General features: G+C 34.5%; 1 protein-coding gene across 1 annotated transcript in view; it reads left to right on the top strand.

Annotated features, from left to right (window-relative positions):
* The window catches only part of DPH6 (diphthamine biosynthesis 6), a gene marked incomplete at its 3' end in the record, with an annotated part of 195,995 nt that overhangs the window by 40,937 nt on the left and 135,698 nt on the right, over positions 1 to 19,360 (top strand). The window contains exons 4-6 of the mRNA XM_084264228.1: positions 3,172 to 3,245; positions 5,346 to 5,464; positions 17,871 to 17,932. Of these exons, the coding sequence (XP_084120354.1) occupies positions 3,172 to 3,245; positions 5,346 to 5,464; positions 17,871 to 17,932 (255 nt within the window). The remainder of the gene's footprint in view (positions 1 to 3,171; positions 3,246 to 5,345; positions 5,465 to 17,870; positions 17,933 to 19,360) is intronic.

Below are 19,360 nucleotides of genomic sequence, written 5' to 3'. Positions count from 1 at the left end.
AGTTATTTCAAAGCTTGGTTGCCTCTGTTTATTATCTGTGACACTGCAAGATCTCAGAGTTTAATTTGGTGGTAGTGACCATGGTTTGCCAAAGCTCTAAGATAGGAAATCCAGGGGCCCTGCAGACATTGTTTACATTACTACAGTATATTCCCAAAAGTTCAGCTATATCTCAGTATTTGAATTTGTGGCAGGGAAGAGTCTCTTTTGAAATAGACTATTACAAAAAAACTGCTTTACCTGGTGTAGTAATGTAAATTGGAGCAGGTGGAGCTTTATACCAACATCTTACTGAATTCAAATGTATTCAGTCAGAAAGGTCAAATGGATTGTTACTGTATGTGTGCAAAGTCTTAAATGTAGAGTGTTTGATGGTTGTATTCTATCAGTGATTTCCTATTGCACGTGATTCTCCAGAACAAATTGGTTTGTGTCTTAATGGAATCTGGAAAAAATAATGATTGTATTAGAATCATCATGTGTAGTAGAATGTGACAGTAATGTATTCACAGGCTGTTAATGAAAGCAAACCAGTTCTGGTAATCTCAGTAAGTAGAAATCTGAAAAATTCTTTGTTTTGCCTTTTACCAAACTTTGCTTGTTTTTATTGTGATCATTGAACCTAGTGTGTTCCATCAAGTAAGAGGTACTTAATGTTTGAACAGCTTTCTAGTGCAGCTGTAATGGCAGTAGTAGCTGCCCCATTAGTGGCTAGCTGCAGAAACCCCACATGTATCCTGTGGCTCTTGATATATTAGATGTGGTGTGTCGTTTGTATTCTTATGCTACCTTGTGTGAAGAAGGAGTAATGAAAAAGCATTTGAACACAGTATCTCTAATGTGGGGGCAGGCTATGGAGGTGGCTGTAAAAGTTCTTTTTGGTTTTCATTTTGGTTTTTGTTGGTCTCTGGATCACGGGCTCAATTTGCTTTACTCTTCCCTTAGCATCATCCTTGAGTCCCCAGTCTGCAGTGATCTTATGATCTCTGCACACAATTTTCTGCAATGTTTTTCTGGTTTTGTCTTTCCCTAGTCCTTTATGTAGTTGAGTACTTTTCTCCCTATAAAGGCATTCAGTTTTATTGCCTTATCATGTCCTAGTCTCTGATATTCTGGATGTACTTCACAGCAGGGGTCCCACATTTGTTTGCAAAAGTGAGTGGTCTCAGCCATCCTGATTCTGTGATTCTGCTACAAACATATTACAGTGTGTTGAGCAGAAAGGGATACAGGACGCTTCATTTCTTTACAAAGAAAGGTGTGTGGTGACTTGGAAACACAAGCAATTGATATTTCATATATTGTTTAATGGTCTTGGTTTGTGAAGGCAGATCCTGTGCATTGACCACTACATGATTATTACCTTTGAGGATATGTTGCCCATGATTAATTATTGACATAAGTAGAAATACAGATAACATTTCTGGACATATTGGATGATGTCTGAACACTACAGCAGAGCACATTGTGAAGGAATTGTCAGTGTTACTCTTTTAACATAAAAATATTAACAAACAATATTTAGCTGTCATGATTTCCAGGATTGTTATGCAACTTTATCATCTTTCTAAAAAGAACTTTAAAGAATGTAACTTAAGTGCAATTCTAGTAGTTCATGTAAACTGTGTATTCAAAATTGCATGAAACAAAGGAAAGCATTTTAGGTGTAAATGTAAATCCAAGAAAGCTTCATGAATCATGTCATCAAATTTATTTAAAGAAAACATGACTTTCATAACTGTGTTAACTTTCAAAAACATGTAATTCAAGATGGGTGGGTTGAGTAAATAGAAATGTCTGTGATTTATCATAATTCTGAAAAGAGCTTTGGAACATTGTTGCACAAAAAGCTCAAAGCGAAGCTTTGAATATTATTGGCTGGATAACATTAATAATAACCATAATGCCATCAGTGAATAATGAATAAGCGACAGACAAACTAAAGTTAGTTTTTATCAGTACTATTACTTCTGTATATGTAAGAAGCAGCCACATGTATCCTATATGATTTGGCATTATGTTTCATACTAAATGATATATTCAGTAATGGCAGTTATGTACAGTTACATAAATAAAACAGTATTATACCTTTCAGATTACTATAGGAATTTTGATAAATACAGTGACTTGTAAATCAGAAGTATAGATGGGTGTAAATAACTTAGAAATTTGGTTGCGCAAATATGAGGTAAGAATGTAAAGAAGGCTAAGACAACGGATTCAGGGAAGAATATCCCAAACATAAACCAGGAATTTTTTCCCTACAATATAAATATGAATAAACTACCTTCTTCAACGTTTTTTTGGTAAGAAAGTAAAAAGGCAAAAGAAGCAGGCAAAGGCTGATTTGATTTTGAAATTTATATCTAGATACATAGCTGAAATTTTTGTGGTAAAATCTTGCTGCAAACTTCACAGGACTGCTAACTGAGCAGGTCCGGAAAGGTACCTGATGGTATATAGTTATGATCAACTTTGGTTAAAACAGGAAAACAAGTTCAGTTAAAGTTTAGCTGGAATAAATTTTAGGAAAAGAAGGTAAATTTGGAGTTAAAAATGCAAGAGCTTATGAAGTATTGCAGATATGTGCATTTCCAAATGTACATTCTCTGTGTGTTTACAAGAAAAAATAAAGAACTTTAGGTACTAACTTAGATAAATGAAATGCAACAGAAAAATGTCTTGGAAAAACTTTTTTTATATCCTTTTTTAAAAGGTGATGCTTAGTAAATTGCCAGCAAGTTTTCTTTTTCTGCTTGTAGGGTAATCTCACCCCTACTTGTGCTGCATATTGTGACAAATGCTAATGATTTAATTAATCATCATGATTTTATGTTGCTGCTATTTATTTATAGTTGGGATAGCTAACACCTCAGAGTGAAGAGCTGGAAGTAATTTTCAGAATGTCAGGAAATCCTTAGGGTACTTCTCGGTTATCCCGGTTATTTCTTCTGTAGAATGGTACTTGAGTTGAGTAGATCACTGTATTAGAGTAATAACCATGTAGTAGGTCAGCTGTGCTGCTCTCTCCTGTGCAAGGCCCATTTGGTTCCGTGTACTGGGCACAGGGAAAAAGATTTATGCTTGGTTGATTCAGCTAGCAAAGGTACTGAGTCTCCATTGCTTAGGGCAGAATGTCATTAGTATTCCATGTGTTGTTTTTTTTTTCAGGACAAAGAAGGAGTGGAGGGTGTATCTGTGGGAGCAATTCTTTCTGACTACCAGAGGGTTCGAGTTGAAGATATGTAAGAAACTATTAATCTTTATTAATGTACACATTCTTGAAAATTTTCTACTTGATTGTTTTCTAACTGAAATTCTGGAGCAGAGGCAGTTGCTTTATTTCACATCTCCATTGATACACAGTTCATTCAGTCTGTTAAAATAAATAGATTTTTGGTTTGTGGTTTGAGGTTTTTTTGTGAGTGTGAGTGTTTTCCTGGAACCGTGTGTTAGTAAAAATCGAATAGAGATTCTACTGGATTTTCTGATTGCTCTTTGGTTATCTGTTGAAAATCACTGAGTTTTGATATAAAAATAGTTGAGTAGGTTTGGATCTTTGATTTCAGCAGAAAACTCACTCAGTTCCAGTGGTCAAATATCTCTATTTTCCAACAGAGTTTTTCGTATAGAGTAGTATCTTGTGACAGGCTGTCACAAATTAAATGCTGGAATGTCTTTATATGCATATCTCCCCTTGCTTCCTTAAAAGCTAATATCTGTTACCATTAATCAGGAGCTTTCATTTGTTATTTCTACTGTGCACACTCCTTAAGTCTAGATAATAACACTTTTATGAATCTTTAAAAAAGTAGTGGAAATTATGTGTGTTATGAGGACCAAGATCTGTTTTGGGCCTGGGAATAATTTTTTTTCTACTATACATATCTGATGAAAAGCAAAACCACCTTGTGTTAAAAATTAATTATAATTTCATGAGTTTATTAGATAATTGTTGATGATGAAAGCAAACATCTGGAATACTTATGAACTGTAAGAATGGTGAAGTTAATGCTGTACCAACTCAACTCACATTAGCAGGTAACGCACCACATAGGTGTTTACGCTGCAAAGGTAAACTACAGTCAGAAATGGTTCCTCTTTTTTATCTTCCCTTACACTTAAAACATGTTAATGACTGTTACTAGATATTTCAGAAAAAATTGCTTTGTTCATTGTGCGTTTCAAATCTGTTATCACAGCCCAAAGATTGACAGGAAGTGACACTATTTCAAACAGAACTAATAAATTCCAAGGTTGTTCAGTGGTAAAAAAATGTTTACATCGATCTGTAGGTTCACCCCTTGCAAGAAAGTTGTTTTGTATAAAACATCCAGATTAGTTGGATTCAGCTAATTTGTTAGCTAAAGTTAGCCACCTAATTGAACTATTTTGCATTCAGAGTTGCTAAATATTTCTGATAATTTCACAATTTAGTGCTCTGTAAGTAACAACAAAACTAATCAGATTATGTTGGATGTTAACTATGGATTTGCATGTCAACATTGAACATTAATTTAACTGTGAAGTCTTGACACTAATACTAGTGGGTCTATCTAACATATGGGAGAAAGCCCATATATGGAAGAAAGCTCATATATTAGGTAAGAAATTATAATTGACAAATAAATGGAATTTTTGACTGCTATGAGCTAGTCCCATAGTTAAATGTTTTTAAGTTTTTCAGGAACTAAGCATTACACATTTTATCACCAACTGATGGTACTTGACAGTTTGCAGAAAGGTTACCTATCAATAATGCAAATTAGTGATTCTCTAATTTGATAAACAATCAAATACTGTGCTTCAAATGTTGTCTAAATATGATATGTATCAAAACAAATAATTAAATTTACATTTACAAGTTGTTACTTTGTATCACAAGCTGTATACATTTTCCTGACTGATTCTTTTCCTTAGGTGTTGGTCCAAATCACAGGTTTGTTGAATGTAACAGATTCAGCATGTTGTACTAGTGACATGTGTGACATTTATCACAGAGTGGTACTCTTGCATTAGCTGCTTTCATGAAAAGTGATCACTTCATAAGGTATTAATTGGTTTGCATCCCAAGAGGTTCAGGTTTTTTTGTTTTACTTTTGTTCCTTTGTAAATCTGTTTACATGTGTTACATCTTACATAGTTGAATTATAGTCAGAACAAGCTTTTTTTTTTTAATTAAACTTAATGTATGTACTGAAATCTAGAAATAGTAAAGTATTTGAAACTGTAGAAGAAAAATATTTAAAGGTAGGAAATGAGAGAAATTATCTTTGATTTTATGTGATTCGTGATATGTAAAAGGATAATACTTTTTTTTAATCCAATTTTTATTTGTTTTTAAGATGCAGAAGGCTTAATCTTCAGCCACTAGCTTATCTTTGGCGTCAGAACCAGGAAATATTGCTTAAAGAAATGATATCATCTAACATTCAAGCTATAATTATAAAAGTGGCAGCTTTAGGTACGTATTCAGATTCTAAGCAGTACTATCTCCTGAAAATCCACAGTGTAACAGAGAAATTTTGTTCTCTATTTTAGGATAAAAAATGTTAATATAAAGAAAAATCTTAAAAATTACATGGCTGAATAACAATCAAGATATCCAAATAATTAGTTTACCTCTATGCAATTCATTCTTAGTGAAGACGGGGAAAAGCTGGGGAGTAATTCTTCCTAGCATAGTCATTAAATTCCTTTTGCTTTTTTTTTTGTTTTGTTTTGTTTAGTTTGGTTTGGTTTGTTTTGTTCTAGTTCGGTTTTGATTTGCAGTAAAGATGCATGCATAATTCAGTGGTTCACAGTATTGTCATTTATAGATGATGCAGACTGGTGGCTAGACAATACTATAAAACAACCGTGAAAGTTTTAATAGAAATACAACAAATTAACATCAAACACGATGTAATTATATGAGGCCAAAACATTTGTGTACAACAGTCTTTGAGTTGGTAAAGCATGTAACAAACAGAAATAGTTTGTCATTGCCTTCAAAAAAATTATATTTACAATATAGTTGTTTAGTACACCAGAAAATCCACATCTCTCTTCATTATCAAATATGTAAAATGAGGTTTGTGTAGTGAAGCGAATCAATAAGAAAGATAAACAGTTTATTGTTTGAATTTAAAAATAGGGTCAACTGAAATACTATAGGAAGGCTTATTGAATGATGTGCTATATAATCCAAAAACGCACATAAGAAACATTTTAATGGCACAATATATTCATTCCATCCTTCTCTGCAGTTTTTCAGACAATGAAATGAGTTCTAAAGCATAAACTTAACCAAAAGACCTTTTTTAGGGGGGTTCATTTTAGATTTGCAGTCCATTGTACCAAAGAATGGCTAGTATAATGCAAGAGTGTCAATGGCTAAAGATGCATGTTTAAAAAATCGTGTTGTATAACCGTGCATTAGAAATTGGATGGCTATTTTATATAGGCAACTTTCATAGCAAATTCCTAATGTCTGTTTTCTTTAAGGAATGGCTTACAACAAAGTAATTAATTTATCCTTAATTATCAAATAATAATTTAGATATCATTGCTTCAGACTGGGTGAATTCAATGGGGATTTTTAATAAATTTTCTTTTTTAATTGTTCCTCTTTGGCTGGTAGAGCTTCTAACTAGTTTTTGCATTATTACTATGATGGTCTCACCGTATTGTTCTCTAGGATCGTCTAGGGCTGCTAATGAGATTAGAGTGATTAAAAATACCATACTTCCTCATTGACTCATAGGTACCAAGCAATGAAATTTAAGAGCATTTTCTTGAATTTTTAAAGGCCAGTTACAAATACATAGAAGTTGTATGCTGTATTTTCTACTTTAAAACACTTATTCTTTTAAATTGGAAAAAAAATTATCTTTTTCAATCAACAGTTTTAAGGCCATATAAAATATGTTCTTATGTTATTCTTCCATAAAATAGAATTCTTTCATTGCTTATGCTGACATGAAGAAAAAAAAGTCCACAAAGAATATGTAACATGCTTTTTCACATCAGAATTATTTTTTAAAGAAAATACATGATTTAAATAATAGATAAAACTATTTCACAAGTAGACATCATTGACGACCTGTCTTATGCCTGAAGCAAGATAAGCTTGTCTTTTGTATTCTACAGTCTTAAACTTAAAATGCACTAGTTAGTGCACAAAGAGTGCTTTGTGGGCTGTTCACTGAAGGAGCGAATGCCATAAATATTTGTAGATAGCAATTAGATAGAAAACCACTCCGAGATTTTTTTCCTTTTTATTTTTTTGGCTACAGGTAAAAGAAAGATCTTATCGGAGTCAATTTCTCACCTGCCTCAGGCAGACGTAATTAGATGTAAGCAAATTTAATGGAGCTTGTGTGCTCTGGGGCCATTCTGTAATGCTTTAATAATTGCATGCCTTATTAAAGTGGATTTAAGGTATGAAGGCTGTTTAACATATCAAGTGGCAAAGAAGATAAGATACAGTTTAACTTTTTGCCTCTTAGATTAATAATCAAAGCTAAACTGCAATGAAAATATTTAAAATAACAGATTTAAGAGTCTGCAGGGTAATGCATTAGATGATACATTGTGCAGATGTTAATGTAAGAAGCAAATCTGTAACCTGAGCTTGACATTCATCAGCGTTGGCATACTCGTACACCCGCCTTGTCCTGTTTTCCATTAACTCAGTGCCAGTATTGGCAAGGTAAAAGCCTGTCGCTTTATGTAGAAAACACATAATTATGCAAGTAAATGAGCATTAGTTTAGTACATTTCCCTAAATCCACCATTACAAATTAATACCATAAACTTTGCCAGTGGCAAGAGTTTTCTATCTCAGAGTAGTGTGTTTTTCCAGATGGGATACCAATTGCTCTCTCGTACATGCAAAAGGAGTATTGTTAGCAAGCCTTCTTCACATGCCTTCTGTTGATCTATAAGTAGATCAGCTTTCTTTCCTTTAGAGTCTATTTCAGAGGCTTTAATAATGAGAGAAAAACATTCCATGATCTAGCAGCAAGTCTGAGCTATATTGAAAAAAACCCACCCTGCTTATGCAAATTTATCTTCAGTGCCATTTTCTTACTGCTAAAGATGCCTGTATGATACATGATAGGTTTATATTTGAAATATACTCCTCTTTAGTGGAAATCCCAGATAGTCAGAATGAGGTCGCTCAGTAGTAGCTAAAATAGAAGCAGTTATTGATTGTTTTTAATGTGTATGTGCCTGAAATTCCAGTATTATCTATTGCTCAGGTGAGACAGTGTAATATAGCACAATTATAAGATGTGGTTTTGATATTCTTACTCTTTGGACACATTTTATAGATTAAGATACACAGTCTGAAAGTTAATTAGTATGTAGCAGGTTCAACTTTTGTTCTTGGTAACTATGTAACGATGTTCAGTGATTCTAGTTTTTCTTGATGTTTTAAGAGTAGTGTTTGCCTTCAGAAAGATTTCTAAGTGCACTTTGCTGGCTTGAGAAAGTGGGGAACGAAAATACTTCTTCAGTGTTTCAGTCAAAATCAGAACATAAACTCAAATTTCTGTCTTTCATGGGATTAATATGTACTGCTTACTTAGTACATCACAGCTTCTTCCCAGTTTGTTTATGGTAAAGTAATGATTTATGCTGAGTTAAATACTTGAAAAACATTGTAATTAGGAGATCAAATAATAGAAATACTGAGTTAAAAAGAAACCTCTTTCACAGTTAAATTATGTTTTTAACTTCTAGCTGATGTTTGGACCATGGGAGAGAAATGATACCGTATCTCTTTTCAACTGTTGGACAATAATAAAATCTAAAACTTTGTATCAGCACTGATAAGCCTGTGATCCTCAGCCTGCATTGTAAGGGGGGCTCTTATGCCCTGGTTACATCCTTTATCTTGTGTGTCTGGCTGCTATGAGTCCTTCTAGACAATTTACATGCTCACCTGTGAGTAGAGTTGAAAACACAGAGCTGTGGAAGCCTACATTTTGAGATGGTGTGGGCCGTAGTTCTTTACCCAGGCTATTTCCCTCCAACAACAGAGTAATGAGTCCTTAGGGAGCCATTGCAATCTCCTGTCTGTCAACAAATCCTGAAGTTCCTTCTCTAAAGTGAGCTGTCTGAAGTACGTATATTTAACTTGAGTCTCTTTTGCTGCGAGATCTTGATGCTTGCCTTTACAAGGTCAGGAAGACTGGTGTACTCCTGCTGTACACAGAATCCTCTGAAAAGCTGATAGTTTAGGGATAGTCTAGAATGTTACTTTTCAGCATAATGAAATCGGTACCTGTAAACTGATGTTTACATTACTGTTTATTATTTGCACGCCACTCGTGTACAGAAGTGAAATCCTGACTGACTGAAATTGATAGCCAGTATCCCTTTAGTTTTAATGGAGGTAAGATTTACACATGAAGTAGCACATTAAAAAAGAACTAGCACTGCAGAGTTTCTGGTTGAGGTCCTGGGGGTGGAATTCAGTGTTACCTCTAAACTGAGCTGCTGCCAAAAGGTTGATCTTTCCTTCCCGCTTCTAGCTGACTCTTCTAAACTGCAAGTCTCTGCTTGCTTCTGCACCTGTAAAAGCTCCAGTGATTGTGTGGCTGCAGCTGGGTGACCAAGTAGAGAAGTACTGCACAGAAGGGAACTCCCTGTCTGCATGCCATGGCCACATAGAGGACAAAACATCTCTTTCAGTAGAAATCTTACCACTAAATTGAGTTGGCTGTAATGTCAGACTGTATCCTGAAGTAAAACTGGTGGTTGAATGAGTTTTGTCTGAGCACATCATCTATACAGTGGAAAGGAACAGCGTTCACTGAAAGTCTCTCTCTAGTTTTTAGAACTTGGCAATTTTAAACTCATTATTGGGGAAAAAGAAGGAACTTGTTATATCATCATTACAGGGAAATATAATTGCTTCCTCAAAATATTTTTCAGAAAATTCTCAGACAGTTCACAAACAGAAGGAAGTGATTTTTGTTAAGGAATCAGTACAGGATCCCAGTTGTTTTCTTCCACATTGTATAGTAAGGATTTGAGTACTTACTGACTACTAAATATACTAAAGATTGACGTTATCCTTAGATAGTTCAGCATATTTGGAACTGATTCTTCTATTGCTTTTTCCTTGAGCAATTACCAGACGCTGGAGCTATAATGGAATCTATGATAGACTTTACAGTCTTTGCTCCAGATAATGTCTGGGTTTATTAATATGAAAAAGATTACTTATGTTTATCATAATTCGAAGTGGAACATAAAATGACCATTAATATTTTTCCAAGTCCTGTCAAATTTGTCTGTTAGGTATAATGTATTCTAAAAAGTAGCCTTTAACTTTTAAACTTAGAAAAAATATCCCTGAACACTGTTAGAGTGTTATCTTATATACACGCATGATAGCTTCTAATGAATTTTTGTTGTAACTTTTTTTCACATCCTAAATTTAATACATTTATACCTATCATGTACTTTAGGAGAGATCACATGCTTTAGGAAAGATGTTCTTACTAGTCTATTCCCCCTTATAATCCTTGTTTCCTAGCTAGCACATGCTATGGTCACTGAATTTTCAAACAAAGCTTCCAAAGCTTAGTTGGTCCTTTAGAGTTTTGCCTTAGGCTTTTTTCCACATTTGTCTACTACCTCATTTATCTACATCATTCATGTTATTTACCATAGATAAAAGGTACCATACCTGTTTGGTCACCAGATCTTCTATGAAAAGACTTGGGAGCAAGTAGAAAACACAGGAGCATTTTTAGCTCAGGCCTTTTTTTTCTTTTTTTTTTCTTTTTTTTTTCTTTTTTTTTTCTTTTTTTTTTCTTTCTGAGGAAAGAGTCACATGGAAAAAGATCAACGTGGAAAAACGGGAATCATATGAAAGACCAGAAATCAATCAGAATTAGCTTGGGATTTAAGAAAAGTATAACACAAGGGAGATGAATAAGAGAAAAGAGAACTGTGAATGGACTTCAAGTGAAAAAAAGTTTTGATTCAGAGCATAGCTGACAGGTCACAAAAATAAGATGAGAAAATAATCTTTGCATTTGGAATGTTATTTGCCTGATGCTTGTATGTGAATGACAGATGCTTTGTTACCCATGTAAGATGAGGGTTTGGGAAGCACTTTTAGTGCCAGTCTATAAAGAAATGTTTGAAAATAAAGTGTGTTACAGAAAATGAGATTTTGTTACAGTTTGCGTAAGTGGATCTAGAAACAGAGAGAAATATGATTCCTCTTTTCTATCTCTTGAGCCTGTAGGTTGGAGATTGGGAAGGATGTCAATATTTTCAGTAGTAACAGATGACAGGAGTTAGAAGGAAGAATGGGAAAGTGAATGTGCCTGAAAACAGATAAGTTAATTAAAAGTTGGCATTATTGAGTGCAGTACTTCTTAAGGAGATATCACAGACCGAGAGATGGCTTAAGAATGGAATGATCACTTTGCAGTTTGGGGAGATCAGATCATCTAAAGAAAAAATGAAATGGAAGCAGCAGGCTAAGAATGTACTATTAGGCATTTAAAGTGAAAGAGAATAGAAAGCAAGGGTTTTAGTGAAAGAAGAACAGTCAGAGAACTTTGAGCTGAAAAACAAGGGAAGGAAAAGAGTTTAGTAAAAGATATCTAAAGCAGAAATAATCCTAACAATGCAAATCAAGAGGGAGAAGTAGCATCCTATGAATACTAGAATATTACTTACTACTCTTCAATGCTTTGTAAGATTTAAGTTCTGGATGCACGGTCACCATGCAGACTTCTGTGCTGAAACAGCCTGAACTCAAACCTTTAAAGGTTTAAAGTTACATGTCTGTGTAGTTAGAACTATGGATGCACTCTTGTCCTAATCTGATCCTTTATTTTTGATCTGGCCTTTACACTTTGGCAGGTAATCTACTAATTTCCAGTGTCAGAAGTTTCTGTTGATCCATTTGGGAACTGGGATGTTTCAGATTATTCTAGCATGTCTGTGTGGGGGTGGATTTAATGAAAGTGATACAGGTTTTACCATTTGCACGATGCCTCTTTCCCTGGCACTGATTCAAATTTCAATCCTTTTCTTCAAATCTTGGTAAGAACTGTTCAAAGCATGGAAATACCAGAATTCTTTGACAAGGATGAAACAGAACATCCTTTTTTATTCAAACCATGTTGTTGAAATGGTTGATCTTTCTGAATTAAATAGATTAATAATAAAAAAAAAAAAACATTCTAAAGTAGTTCTACTCAAAACATTTCAGTATGGCAAAGTTAAAAACACATATATTGGACAAGTCGCACATATGTGGCTTTATGAACCAAATTAGTATTAACCTTTTTTTTTAAGCCTCTGAACATTGCTGGTGTGAAGTTTTAGAGCCTTTTACCTCTTAGAGTTCTAAAATTTTATTTCATCAGACTAACCTAGTTTAGAAAATATTCTAAAATTTTATTTCATCAGACTAACCTAGTTTAGAAAATATTTTATGAACTTCCAAGAAAGAAGATAAACTGTGATACTAAATAGAGTGCACCAAAAACGTACACTAGAACAACATTGTGAATAATGTTTTATAACTTTATCACTTAGCTTGAGAGTTACTGTATCATTGTATCCCATCCCTGTACTATTCCCAAACTGGATAAATTGCCCTATACAAAAAAGAAAAAATGGGGGTGGGGGGAGGGAGGATAACTCACATAATCAAGTTGCATTAATTTTACCATTTTATACAATAAATTATAAATTTATTTACCTCAAATCTTTTAGAGGTGGGGTAGTATCCAGTATTTATTGCACTTTCCTTCATTTTCTTAGGAAAATTAAGCAGCTTTTGCCTTTTTTTGATGTTTTGAAAAAGGAAGCTCAAGGAATCAGTCCAGTTCACCATTGTTATACAGCTTTTTGTGTGTGAAGGTCAGGACAAAGTTAAGAATGAGCTGTGAACCTGTCAAGTTATGCTACCCAAAAAGTTCACTTTCCAGCTCTTCAAAGAAATGAAAACTAAATATGATGCTATGAACAATTTACCTCAAGGCAATTTAAGGTATGGATTTGTAGTGTATTAATATCTCTGTGGCAGGTGCACTTCTTGATTGTGAAGGGTATCTGACAATCCTGCACTCCTGCAGAGTAAACCTGCTTTACCAACTAATATTTTTTTTTGGATAAGTTTTTCCTGTGCTATTAGAAACATACTCTTTGGTCATGTGTCATCTAAAGAATAGCACCTGAGGCTGTGATATTTTATTGTTTACTAAGTAATTAAAAAAAACCCCAATCCTGCATTTAAAGTAGAGGATTTTACCTTCAAAAATAGACCTGTTTTCTCTGTTTCTATTCTAAAATGGGTGGTTGCATCTATCCGAGATGACCTGCTGGAGAAGCGCTCTGTGGAGAAGGACCTGGGGGTCTTGGTTGATGACAGATTGGCTATGAGCCAGCAGTGTGCACTGGTGGCTAAGAGAGCCAATGGGATCCTGGGATGCATTAGGAAGAGTGTGTCCAGCAGGTCGAAGGAGGTTATCCTCCCCCTCTACTCTGCCTTGGTCAGGCCCCACCTGGAGTATTGTGTCCAGTTCTGGGCTCCCTGGTATAAAAAGGACAGGGATCTCCTGGAGAGAGTCCAGAGAAGGGCCACGAAGATGATTAGGGGCCTGGAACATCTCCCATATGAGGACAGGCTGAGTGAACTGGGACTGTTTAGTCTTGAGAAAAGAAGACTTAGGGGGGACCTAATTAGTGTTTATAAATATCTTAGACATGGGATGCAGGGGGAATTGGCCAGCCCCTTTTCAGTGGTCTGTGGGGACAGGACTAGGGGCAATGGCTGTAAACTGGAGCATAGGAAGTTCCGCACCAACATGCAGAAGAACTTTTTCACAGTGAGGGTGACAGAGCACTGGAATAGGCTGCCCAGCGAGGTGGTGGAGTCTCCTTCACTGGAGATATTCAAGTGTCGTCTGGATGCCTATCTATGTAATATGTCCTAGGGAGCTGCTTTGGCAGGGGGGTTGGACCCAATGATCTCTCGAGGTCCCTTCCAACCCCTACGATTCTGTGATTCTGTGATCTTTTATAGTCTTTTGCTTTCTTTCCATATTCGTGTATGTTAAAGGTCCCATCACCTCCTTGTTAGTCCTATTTTCTTCCTGGAAAAAGAAATTGGAGACTAATTTTGATTCCAGAAAACTTAAATCTTTCACAGTCTCTTTTCTTATTTAAAGTTCTAAATAATTCTTGTTCTTTTGAGCAGGTGATGATCTTTCCAGAAACCTTATTGTGCATTATACTGCCCTCCGTTGTCAGAAACTCAAGTCTCAGTCTTTGACATCCATAATGATAGCAGTTACTAATTTTTCTCAATAATACTGCTATAGAAGTCAGGAAAGATAAGGGAACTTTAAGTTGTTGTGATTTTAAAACAAGTTCTTTTCTTTTCTCCAAAAGTCTGTGCTAACTTTACGTATACGAAATTTCAAGGTTGATGATAGGTAGTGATTTTGCATATTTTTTCTCTATGGAAAATGTCAGAGGAATAAGATGTACTTTTTGTACAGTAAGTTTGGTTAGGAAAGGACAGCGATTTTTCTGTATATTACCACTGAAAATTATTAACTCATATTTTATTGATGTGTATGTATGTGGTAGTGATTCTTTCACAAAGTATTCGTGTATTACGAGTTAGAGTTTGGGTCAGTGAAGTTTCCAGAAGACCTTTAGGCACCACCATTTCTTAAAGCCAATAATGATGATTTATTTTTATTTATTCAGCATTTTACTAAGAGATAAGTATAGATAATAATAGAATTTTTAATATTAAAAGACTTTCTAAAGAATCAAGACTGTTTTAAAATTCTGAGCATGTAAAATGAGGATTGAGAATGTGGATTTTATTAGCTGAATGTAATGCCACAAAAATGGAAGTTGATAACTGCAAGTAAAGTCAGGTAGATACAGCTCAGATGAGGGTTTTACGCTATACTAATACATGTGTATAAAGCAAATCATTTAAAATAAAAGTGTTAGTGTTTATGTAAAAGACCATTAACACTAGTGAAATGCCTTTTAGTAATGTTCTTTGATATTCTTCTTTTCACTCCAGAACAAAGCTCCAGTCTTTTGACATTGCTGCAGTTCTCTGCAGCACTTCTCTCTCAGCTGTGCTATGCAGTCATTGTTGATATCTGCAGAAGGGAGTTCTTCTCCTGTAGGTGGATGTATCAGGTATTACAGATGGAGTAGAAATTACTTGGAAGTGATTACCCCATTTGTGTTATCACATACTGATTTTATAGTAAAACCAGGCCACAAAATTGGAGGTGAGAGCACAATTTGTTTTACTAAGCGCTGTATCAAATCTTTCAAGAGGTTTCTGTTGTCATGTACTTGGCTATCTCAAAGAAATAAAGTCCCACTTGCTCTCTTGACAGCACATAATAAATTGACTGATATAGTTCAGTTGGGGAGTTAAAATGCATTGAAAATAATGGGGCATAACATTCTAGGGTTAACATTCATAGATGATGCAATTAAATAAAACAGGCATTAACTTCAAGGTCAGTCAGTAAAGTAATAAAAGTGAATATTTTAATTGAATTGTAATTGCTTCCCATTGATACATGCAAGTTAAGTATAATAGATGACAGTGCTGCAAATTATAGTTCCCTTCCTAATTAATTTCTTAATTCTACATATAGTCATCCAGGCCCTGGACCTTGTTGTTGGTTTATCCACCCATCCAGCTTTCTTCACATTTAGTTTCATGGAGGAAAAACCTGGAGGATGTGATTAAATGTAATGTAATAAGAATTTATAATAAACCATTATTCTCCTTAGTGAAAGAAATTTTAAGAATCTGAATCAATCTACTCCTTTGTTTAAAAAAACCCATACCAAATAGAAGTATAGATTTACATTAACTGGTTTAAAAGTGTGGTTATAGATACTTTATTACACTGATAGTAGCAGTAGACATACAGCTACATCTGTCCATGCATACCTCTATAGAGATTTGAGATGCGGATTGTTGGTTCCGAAAATTACAGGTTGTACTGGTTCTTGATCTCTTTGGCAGACTGCCTCTATTCACTCATACTACAAAAATAAAGGAAATAATGTTTTTCAAAAGACAGACAAGCCATCCAAAAGTAGAATTCTACTGAGCAACAGAGCACATTACACTTTCACAGCTTTTCATGTGGATGTAGGATATCGCTAAAGAATTTACCCATAGTGCATACATCAGCAATTTGCTTGTGTTTTGTATACTATTGGTGTAATAGTTTCTTTTGAATTATTGTTTTGTGTTCATTGAGGGCAGAACAGTAGGTATATTGTTCTTGATATTAACAAGTTGTGAATGAAGAAGTTGGGTGGAGTGTTTCTTGTTCTTTGTAATGTATCCATTGGTTTAAATTTAAAGAAAACCAATTTGTATTTAACGACGAGATGAGTTGCTTTTCTTAGAACAGCATTTATGTTAATGAAGAATGTTAATGTAAATGTGTGAAATGGGTATTGAAATAGGGTATTCGTTTAAGAGAACATGCTTGTTTAGCCTAATACATGTCCCATTAAAATCAAGGACATAATGCAAAGCTGGTTTAAGTTGGAACACATCACCAGAGTCATTGGAACTATTGAAATGAAATCAAGACATTTAATAATTCTTGCCACAGACATAAATTATTTTATATCTAGCAAAGCAGATTTTTAGTCTCTAATAAAGAGCAATAAACCAATGCCAAAAAAGAATGGAGGGTGGAAAAAAACCTCAGCCCTCTTTCATTTTAATTATTAAGCAGGTTTTAAAGTGTTCCCCTAGATAGTAAAGGAATTTTAATGTGCTTTAATAAAATATTTAAAAACTTTATTAATGTTTTGAGATCTCATTCACTCTAACTTGTTTTAGTTTCACAGGAATTTAAATATACCTAGACCATCATTGTAAAAATTAAAAGGCATATCAGCTATTTGAACTCAGCAATGACTTTATATAATAGTATACCATACATTTATATAACAGCTTTCATCATCAATGATCTAAAGTGCTTTGCAAGGTACATACTTCAGAAATTGCTTCTAAATGGAGTCATTCTGGTGGCAGCTCTTTAATGATACCCATTAGTGTATAAAGCAGTAGAGTAGGAAAAAATAGACAAGTATTGTGATTAGTACGAAGAAACCTCAAGCCACAGTAATTAAGAGTAGCACAGAATGTGATCACTGAACATTTTCCAAAGTTCCTTCACTTTCAGAACTCATTAGTTTGTTTTTTCTTATTTACTTGTATGTTAAGACTTTTTGACCAATTATTCTCAAATCCAACTAGGATATTTATTTGGTTGAAGATGATGTTGGCTCTTGAAACAGTTGTTCCTGGATGCTTTTTATCCCAGTACTGATTTCTACCAACTATTTGATTTATTCCTGAGAAGTGACCGTTTAACAGCTGTGAGTTGGCAGAAATTATGAAGTCAGAAAGCTAAAACAGGAATACAGGGGGCAAGTTAAAGGAATTATTGAATGTTAATGGGTTTTACTTTTTTACCAAGAAAAATAAATCAAAATGGAGACATTTCACTGAGTATTTTGTGGTGGATCGAAAGGTATAACATTAAAGACATAAGTAAGTGTGAGTTTTCTTTATATGTTTATCCTTTTTAAATCTTACCTTTTTCTGTGGGTCACACACATACAGAAATGATTTAGCAAAAAAGTTTTTATTATGGAAAAGTCTGTGTGCATCATAGAAATTACTTTAGATACAATGGGGCTGGTTTCTAAGGGGGACATGCTATATATTTTTTAAAAAAGCCTTTCTCAATGTCATAGCTGCACTTTATAATAAAAAAAAAAACCCACAACTTTTTTTCCTTTTTATTTTTTGGGGGCAGGTTTAGATCCAGAAAAACATCTAGGGAAATCTCTGGATCAAATGGAGCCTTATCTTTTGGAGGTGAGTATTACTTAGAAGATACTCCTACAGGTAAAGTTGCAAATAAAAAGTAACATAAGCAGAAATTCAGTAAAATTAACTTATTCAAAAATTACTTAGTTACTTCCAGGAGTTAGGTGCTAACCCAAGGCACTTTCAATATAAAAAGCATTCTTTCCAGTGGTAGTTCACAATGTCACCGGCATCTTTAAAACAGACTGAAGGCAAGTAATATCAATATTAAGGGAATACTAATGTGTATGCCAATATAATAAAGCTAAGTAACTGCATGGAAGTTAGAGACTTTTGCCAGCAAGGAATGGTAGTGGCAAAATCATGAGTGATACAAAATGTTCCCACTGATTTCCCCATATGAAGGTTTCCTACCACATTTCACACAGTCAGACTGCATCACGTAGGCTTTTTCAAAAACGGAATAAAAGGTTGAAGAGTGAAAAATAAGAAAACTCCAATGTTGAGATAAAGACAGTTTATTAAGTGAAGCAAAAGCAAAACAAAGAGTTCATTCAACACTTCTATGGGCAGGCAGGTGTTCAGCCACCCCCAAGAAAGCGGGGCTCCATCACATGTTAATGGTTATTTGGAAAGACGAACTCCATCACTCTGACCACTCTCCCTTCTTCCTTCCCCAGCTTTATATACTGAACATGTGTGTAATTTAATTTTGTTAGTAATTTCTATCATTTTCGTGACTGGAGAGAAGATAGATAATTGTTACTTGGCAAAGCTGAAAAGGAAGAATGAAGGTCAGATAGTCTTGAAGAGATTGTTGTTGGCCTGTTCTTAGCTCAAAGCTTGTTGCTTCTGCTTCAGAGCTGGATAATCTTTGCAGAAACCTCTTCTCTGCCACCCTATAAAATCTAGTTGATGTAAAATCCCCTTCATTATCTCTTTTTGTAAGTCTTGGTTCATTTATATCTTTAGATCATCTCATCCACAGGAATAATTCAAGAATACTAGGGAGTGGGAAGGAGAGATATTTTCTCCTGCTCTAGAAAAAGGGTAGGAAGTAGGGAAATAAATAACTTGCTAACTACTGGTAGCACAGGTAAAAAAAGTTTCTTTGAAAGCTGAGTACATGATCGTTAGGGAAAGTTAAAACTTTGTAGTTATAAAACAGTGAGCAATTAACAGTGGAACTGATTTAACAGAAGTCTCAAGTTTACTGTAATATCAATTCCATAGTGGTCAGTCACATTTGGATGAATTAATATTGATATGGGACTAGTTAAATAGGCCAAAAGAAGGAAAGTACAGCTCCTGTGTTCACAGAAAGCCTCTGTTCTCAAAACTGAGGTTGCAACTTCAGTGGGGCTGCAGATGAACAGTAACTCACCTCAGCTGAATCAGTAGTCTTGATTTTTTTTTGAAACTATAGCATCAAGTATTGCAATTTTAGTTGTGTTAATAGTGTATGATTAAAATAAG

This window comes from Gallinula chloropus (genome assembly GCF_964237585.1).
Source record: "Gallinula chloropus genome assembly, chromosome: 4".
NCBI classification, from domain to species: Eukaryota; Metazoa; Chordata; class Aves; order Gruiformes; family Rallidae; genus Gallinula; species Gallinula chloropus.
Note: the sequence above shows the minus strand (reverse complement) of the source record. Positions and strands in the feature narration are given on the sequence as shown.